The 8694-nt window shown below is 37.9% G+C and overlaps 1 protein-coding gene across 1 annotated transcript; it reads left to right on the top strand.

The window, feature by feature from the left end:
- Positions 1-7433: 7433 nt before the first annotated feature.
- Positions 7434-8289, top strand: LOC108138073 (transcription initiation factor TFIID subunit 4). Its single transcript, XM_017260049.2, has one exon. The coding sequence runs from the start codon at positions 7498-7500 to the stop codon at positions 8218-8220; it is 723 nt and encodes a 240-aa protein (XP_017115538.1). The 5' UTR covers positions 7434-7497; the 3' UTR covers positions 8221-8289.
- The last annotated feature ends 405 nt before the right edge of the window (positions 8290-8694 follow it).

Here is an 8694-nt window from a genome sequence, read left to right as displayed (position 1 = left end):
GAAAATACTTTTGTATATATTTATCAGTTTTGAAATCGATAAAAGTTAAAAATGAAAATAGCATTTCTGCTATCAGTCATTTTGGGATGTATTTAATCCCCTTTTTTATTTTGTTCTGAAATATGTATTGCTATTTTGATGAGTTATACTTATTATTTAGAAATATATTTTATTTTATTATCAAAACAAGGTCAAATATATGTAATTAGGTAGAGTCATAGTAATCTCTTCTGCTGGCACACCTAGTATATCTTACATTTTAAGCTCTTAAGCATATATTTTTTTTCAGTGCCAGAGTACAGATGTTCAGAATTCTGTAGCCAGGAGCCCACCTGATCGAAGGGCGGGATCGGGCCACGCTAATGCGCCACCTACTGCTACTGGGAAAACAATGAGGAACAAAGACCGCTGCCATAAGAATGGAAAAACTGCGCAAAATGCCAGGACGCATGCTGGGCAGGAAGGCGCTCGCCAAGGATTCATTTCGAGCCAAAGACAGGGGACAAAGGACCTCGTCGCGGGACAATGCTAAGCCAAATTGTATGGCTTTCTAACGATGTTGTCAAGCGGCGACGGGTTATTCATGGCCGATCGGTGCGACGTGTCGGTGGTCTAGCCACAGAGATAGCTCTAAAAACCGATACCAAATACGAATTCTGCTTCCATATCGGGACAGATCTTATCGTTTAGCACCTGCCCGGGCATCTTGCTCTGGCCCAACCAAATATAACTGAGCAAATAACCCATTTTGTGGTAAATATGCTCATGTCATCGAAAATCACGATCACCTTGACTAGGTAGCGCCCAAATGAAATGGAAATGGAAATAGTAAATGGTAAATGCTTTAAAATTCAGGTGCCCAACGTGTGCGTGCCTAAATGACACTTAATTTATCTAACATTTGCTTTTTCCTGCGGTCGCCGAGTTAATATTTGCTCACAGTCCGCAACTATTTACCTAGTTTTTTCTGTTTTCTGTGGCGACTGCTTAACAAGTGTCTGTCTGTCTGTTTTTTTTTTTTGTTTATTCCAGTAACCCTTGAGAGTTACATGTTTCAGATAAGATAATTTCGGTTATCCTTTTTTACTGATATATTTCGGTCATATTTTTGTTTGGACAGATTGCCTGGGAATGAAGGCGAGCATTATGGATCTCTGTTGATATGTTTTTCTAAAATCCCTTTTTGAAAAGCACTTTGTTAAAGAGTTTTTCATTTAGATTATGAGAGTTTTGGTTGTTTTTTTATTATAACTCTTAACTTGAGAAGAGTGACATTAATTAAAGGAATTTCAAGGATTTTAATTAATTTGTATTTTTATAATTGAAATTATTATTTGCATCTGAGTGTAAATCTTAGTTTTCTTTAGTCCGAATTGGGATGAATTGCAAATATTACTGAGGATTATTGTTCTGCTCCCTGTGCCAGATTGGCAACATCTTTATTTTTGGAAGAAAAGGCTCTCGATAATCATGGGTGTAGAATTCGCATCCCCTTAACTCTATTGTACGCAAATCTGCACCAAATTTATGCAAATTGAAATTCCTGAGCAACACCTGGAAGGCAGAGACAATTGTCCGGATGATGAATGTGCTGCTGGATTGTTTGTTTCTTGTTTTCTTGTTGTATTACTTTGCTTTTATTTGCCTTCTGCTAACCAGAACGGGCCAGACATCTTGGCGCGCAGAGTACGAAACTGTAGCAAAAGGCAAGGTGTCAATTCTGGGAAATCTGCCCAGCGTGCAGACAATGCCTGTGCTCAGCGGGATGTCCATGGGCCCTCCACTCCCAGTTGGCCAAGAAAATGGTTATGGCCATGTCCATGGCCATGGGTGACAATGGCACTGGTTCGAGGTGGGATCAGGTGAGGTTTTCCACTTTCGTATCGGTGCTAGCCGGGCCTTAACGAAGCGCAGACAACATTATTGTCATCTTCGACTTCGGCAAAAGTAGTCCAGTGGGCTGTGGGAGAATCCTCTAGTAGCGCTCCAATTTACTCCGTCCTCCACTCACTCACTCACTTATTCTTCTTCCCACCAGCAATTTGCATTTGCTGCCTTTTCACCGGCTAAAAATCACTTTGTTCGCCCTCTTTTTCACTTTGCATTGGGGGAACATTTGTTTATCTAGTAAATGCGGATGATTTTGCATAATTTATAATGTTTTGCATTTACTGTTGTTTCTCATATGTATATGAAAGTTATTTGTATGCAATTATTCTTTTGCAATGCAGCAGCTTATACAGAAATAGTTTGGCTAAAATAATAATTTTATTCAATTTATAAAAAAATACAATATTACAAAGGAATAAATCACTGACATTATTATTTTGTCATATATTAAATTTTTACTATTTACTATTTTTACTATTATAATAACACAACATGTAAAATTTTTGTTTAATGTATATTTATTGTTTAACTATAATTTTCAGGATTTGTTAGCAATTTAGTGATATTTATCGCAACAAAAACCAACTCACACTTGTTGCTTTTTGGAAAAAAGGAACCTGTTAACAAAGCAATTCCTGTGACCTGTTTCCTAAACAATGCCAAACTCAATGGGATATTCTGGGAACGGAAACAGAGATGCTGTAAAAATGAATTAGAAGTGAAAAAATAACAATTCTACTGTAGGTGTCCTTTTGCAGGCGTGTCAATTTACTTCCGCTTTTCTTAAGGGGGATAAAAAAATAAATCCCAAGGCAGGTGTTCATCCCACTTACCTTGCTATTACTTTGGCATTAATTACTACCCAAAATGGTTGATAATTGAAACATTTCTATAGTCTGTCTGCCATTTCCATAAGCCAAACAGATCGCTTCCCCCTTTTGACAGATGGGGCTAGCATTTTCAAATGCCCACGCCCACTTAAGTGGGGAAAAACCAGTAGCAAAACTGCTGCTGGGCTGTGGTTGCAATCAAAGCCATCAGCGGCCACAAAGTCCACGTCGTCGTCATCATCATCATCGTCGTCGTAAAGCGTTTCCATGGCCAAGATTGATCATCGGGCTGGGCCCGAGCTCATCCATTTTTGTTTGTGTTTTTTTTTTTTTTTTGCCCCGCTGCTTTAGCTTTTTGGCCTGCCCAATCAGCCACACCCACAAGATGTGCAACGCTCATATTAAAATGGCTTAAAAAGGCAGCAGCCAGCGCTGAAAGTGGCAAGACCGAGCAATAACAACGGCGACCCGCAGGAGATCTCCCAGAGATGGCTCGCTTCCGTTCCAGCTGCAAGGTGTGTGGCAGCAGCCAGGCCCAAACAGTAGCTGTAGCTTTGGCTGTAGCTTTGGCTGTAGCTGTAGCTGTAGCCGTGGCCCCCACTTCCACATCCACATCTACTGCCACATTCACTGCCACCGAAAGCGCAACAATTGGCAATTTCATTTGCTGCGCCCCCAAAAACGCAGCTCCAACAGGTACGCAAAGCCGCTGATGTGGATATGGTTGCCTATTGCTGGTGGGTCTTACAGTGAAGACTCCATATGAAAAACTATCATAGGGTGAAACCTTAAGAATTTATTAAAAAAACTGTATAACGTATGAGCTCCAAATGGGAGCAATTAAAGCTTACCTTAACCAAGATTATAAAAATAAGTAATATGGTAATTTTATATTTTATTTTTATAGAGATTAACGAACAAATTTAAATTTATATTTCTAACTAGATTAAAAAATGTTTCTGTATTGTTTATAAATAAACATACAACAACAGTACAACATTTTATAAGTAGGACAAAAAAATTGTAAAGTATTATTGTTTGCATACGTGACAATGTGCATCTATCTCTAATTTTTCGCATTTTAATTGATTTTTATAAAACCATTAGTCTAATGGGTTAAATGTCAAAAATATCAAAATATTTGTGAGATTTTTGTTTTTATTACCTATGAAACCTTTAAGTTTTTCTTAAGCTGTAGCCACAGTTCCCAACTTAGCATGCTCCATTCAAACTTTCTACGACTGCGACACGCTGTGATCTCTATGAACATGGTCTAAATGGTGGTGGGCCATGTTGGAGGTGGAAGTGGAAGTGGGTGCCGGGGAACAGAGCTGGTGCTCCGTGTGCAGTGCATAAAAGCTGGCGGTGCTACATCATCGTCAAACCCGTCGACTTGCGACTTCGATTTCCTGTGCCTGGATTGACGTCTCCCAGGTCACTTGCCACAACGTTTGGCTGCATTCGTAATTGCTCAGCAGTGAAATTTCCATATGATAATATTTATTCGCTGGAATATGCCTCCATCTCGAGTCGTCTCAACTGCATCTGTCCGTCCTCTGGTGGCTACGCCTGCGCTCCACGCAACACTTGCTTGCACTGACAAAAAAAATAGGGGATTCATTTATGAATTGAAAGAAATTTTCATAAATATTTTAAACATATTTGATTAATCCTACATATAATTAAATATGTTACAGATTAATAATATTATTTGTTGGGATCCCCAAAAATGTTATTTAATATTGCAACCTCACATAAAACGATATAAATTTTAAAGAGGATTGAAAGAATTCGAGCGAAATTTGTTTTAAAAATAGTTAAGATATTAATTTAATTATATTACATTTTTGATTTTACCAACTACTTTTGTAATTTTAAATATACACAAAAGACACTAAGTTTTAATTGTTATGATTTCTTTCTCTGTGCGGTAGTTTTTGTTGTCTATTTGACACTGCGCAGGCGGCGAGGATGCTCTGCATCCAACTCGAAACTCCACCTCTAAACGGCAAACTGCAACTCCAACTCCGATTCCAAAATGTGTGGGTGGTCGTTTGAATGCCCTGCCCGGCTGCAAGTCTTTCTCCCGAGTCCCGAGTCCCGAGTCCCGACTCCCGACTCCCAGCTTCGTGTTCGCATTTTTATTTCCATTTTTCATCTTTCGGAAAGGCCAATGCTTCCACTTCTTCAATCGATTTGAGTTTTATTATCTGGTTGGCATTTTAGTTGAATTGTTAGCTTAGTTTATGCGGTTTCCTCCTCGGAAATGGCAGGCGAAGACCATGTGTGGATTATGCAAGGCGTATGGAATCTGCATTTTCAACTGTTGTTGGGTGGGCATATAACACGGTGTGTAGAAGACGTGAAAACTAGACAAAAAATGCTCAACAAACTGTAGTTCAATTGAATTTACAAAAAAAAACTAAACAATTAAAAAAGAAACCAGTAAATAATAATAATAATATATAGTTAAGTTAAGAAATATTATTTATTTAAATTAAAATGAAGTGTGAAGTTTGAGCTTAAAAAAATCAGCACATTTACATAAAGGATTTTACTAAACCAACCAGAAATAAATAAAGTAACTTTTATCTTGAAACATTTTTAAAAATTCTGTACTTTGTACTGGTATATTTTAAAACAAGCATTTTTCGGTTGCATGAAATCATGAAAAATATTAAATTTGAAATATAAATTAAATGCGATTTTATTTCATTATAATTTAATATTATTATTAATATTTTCTATTTAAAAAATACATTAATTGTAATATTAAAATGTTATACGCTATATTCAGAGATTAAATAGCTTTAAAAATAACTTTAAAGGATTAAAACCCATAATTGATTTTTAAGTTCAAGTATAAGTAATCTATTCTTAATTAGTTAACTGCAAGTACAGTTTCCTTGGTCACTTTATAGAATGTTTTCCTGCGAACAACGTCCACCTTGCATTGGAGTTAAACTGTAGTAGCACCACCCGCAGCAGCGGGAATAAAATAGCTACCCCTATAAGTTCAGAGGGCACGAAATTTACAAAATAAAAAAAAATAAACAGGTAATTAGGTCAACGCCGCGTTGTCGAGTGTCGCCGGCACGCGTAATGAACCTGTTCGGGAGTTGAGTTGGCCGACAAAGCCACTCACTCGCCCTGCATTTCTAATAAATTTCTAGCCGGGCCGATGAGACGTCAAAACAACACGCGCGTCTTGCTCCTGGAAATGTCAGGTAAGTCGGCAATTAAATATGCGACCCAGCACACCCTTACACATACGAATGATGATGATCTTTCTGGCCAGAAGTTCAGTGGTGCACGGAAATGTGCGGGACACGCCGACAGGAGACGGCGTTGGAAAACGGGCGACTGTCGCGCGCCGCTGTTTTCACTAATATCCGCTCACCCCGACCCGCGACGGACTTTACTTTAATGTCTCGGACAGAGGGCATTCCATCAGACCGCCTCCATTTGAATAATTAGGCGCTCGTGCCCGTCGCCAGTCGCCCGAAAAGGAAAAGGCCCACTTGCATTCCTGTGCACTTTGCATAACGTGTCCTGCGCCTGCTCGTGCTCCTTCTCCTCCTCCTCCTCCGACTCCTCCGCCTCCTCCTGTTGCTGGGCATTGAACAGGAACAAGTGCTTTACCCTGGTAGGAGTTGGTGGGCCGTGTCAGGCACTTGGAAAAAATATATTAAATTATCAAACAATTTTTTTTCTAGAATTTATTGTTAGCTTATAAACATTTTTGAACTAGTAATTTGCTTTAGAAAAGCTTTTTAAAGTTTCCCAAAACTTTACGACAGAGAATTTACAATTTACAGGTTTTAGTGGCAACCCTAAAATGGTTTAGAATATGGCACAATTGATTGGCTTAGACTTCAAGACATAATAAAAATAAACTACGATATAAACATAGACAATATTTAGTAAAATAAAATTCAGCAAGACTGGGAATAATATATCTGGCTTTTTGAGAATATAAAGTTTTTAGCATTTTTAGCATTTAAAAATTTAAAGAAAACTCTTTTTAATCTTATTTTTATTTTAGTAAAGTATTTAGCTCCTATATACTTAAAAACAAAGGGTGGTTTTATTCGAGTGTAGGAAAATGTTGCGGTCAGCAGAGTCCAAGAGGGGCGAGTGCACTGAAGCGCTGAATGCCGGCATATGTTTCCATGTAGGTGTTGCTGGTGGCTCGTGGCCTCCACTGTGGTGCAGTAGGTGCTATAGCACCTGGCTGGGTGGCAAAGGATAAGGGCTGTAGCGGAATTTAGAAGTCCAGCTGATGGGTTTTTGAAATCTCTTAATGGGAAATTCAGTAGTGTACAAATTTAATATCCATTGTTCAACAATTGCAATCTCTAAAACACTATAGTAGTTTTATAACAGTTAATAAAATAATTTGGTTAGAAAAATATAAAAAAAACATATTTCAAAATTAAAAAAAAAATCCTGTCTATTTATAATTATTTTTTCAATTCAATATATATTAATTCATTTATATTAATTGAATATTGGTTTTTATTAATTTGATATGACAATTAAAATACAGTCATATTTAACACTTTTAGATTTGATTTAGAGAAATAATAGTAATGTTAAAATTGTCATATTTTCGGAACACTCCATAAGAAATTAAACATTTGCTATTTCCAATTGCAGTAGGCCTGGACTAACTTAAAATTTTGACAAGGAAAATTGGTAGGCCCATTTGTCCATTCGACAATTTTTCTGTATAGAATAACAACCTCTTCCGAATTTGTTAATTATATACAAAATAATGTCAATTATACCCATCGAAGTTCCAATTCAGCCGTATGCTGGTCAGCTGCTGATCATCAAGAGCATTCTGCCGAACGTAGCACCTCAGGATTTGAACAAGTCTAGCAAGTCGAAAAAATCAAGGCCATCCTACTTCGAGCGTAGTAGCATTCTCAACAAGCTACAGAAACATTTCGCCGCAAACAACCAGGCGGGTGAAATAGATCTGGTAGACTGCGAATCCCTCTTGGATGCTTTTCTGGCCGCCTTGGAAACCTACATGAAGTTTGTGGTTAAGAAAACTATAGAGTTGTGCGAACATCGATCGGGCTATCATTTGTTTAACGATGAACGCTGTGTGATGAAGAACGATATGAGGATTACGATGACGTTTCTCAACAATTTGGAGATGGCCGACTATGGCTCGTCGGATGACGATGCCGGCTTCTATCGCAAGCACCGTGCTGAGAATGTCGAAAGGGAGAAAAAGTCGGTGCGCAAAGAGTCGTCGAATGACACGGCCATGATGGCCATCAGTGGTCGGAAGCGCCCGGCGGAGGTTCCAAGTTCGGAACCCACTCCTGTTCCCAATACCGCTCCAGCTAAGGTCGCGGTCCAGCGGCCATTTGGCATGAGATTCAAGCACCTGATCATAAGGGATGTGATGCAGTTCCTGGAGGAGGACAGGCGCTACTCCCGCTCCAACATGCTCTTCGAAGCCTACTTGAAGTATAAGACATAAAAAATATATTTGAAGAATTTTAAAAAGGTTCCAGATTGATATTTTGAAAACAATAAAAAACCTTTATCATGCCAACCCTTATAAGCCTACATAAACAACAATAACTAACACAATCCGTTTTTTATTCTTCAATTTAGTTGCCAAAGTTGCAATTGTTTTAATTGAAAAATTTTTGACTTTTCCTTTTTAAAAATTGTGCCTATACTATTTATACATTTTTAGTTGTCAAAAAAAAAAGATCTAGCCCCCTCTATAAAATGGAAATAATTTTCTTACATTTTTAATCAAACATATTTTTTAGAAAGGCCAAACATGTTTTAATAAATACCAGAAAGTATTTAAAAATATTTTTTCCATTTTTTAAGCCACCACTTCTCATTCCATACATTTTTTCTTGCCCCGCTGCACGCGCGTTACGATTTCAATTGCAGGAATAGTAATCGCAGTTCAATGAACTTCCTCTTCGCGTAAATC

The sequence above is a fragment of the Drosophila elegans genome, unplaced genomic scaffold (assembly GCF_018152505.1).
Source record: "Drosophila elegans isolate 14027-0461.03 unplaced genomic scaffold, ASM1815250v1 contig_814, whole genome shotgun sequence".
NCBI lineage: Eukaryota > Metazoa > Arthropoda > Insecta > Diptera > Drosophilidae > Drosophila > Drosophila elegans.
This window is presented reverse-complemented; position numbering and strand designations above follow the sequence as displayed.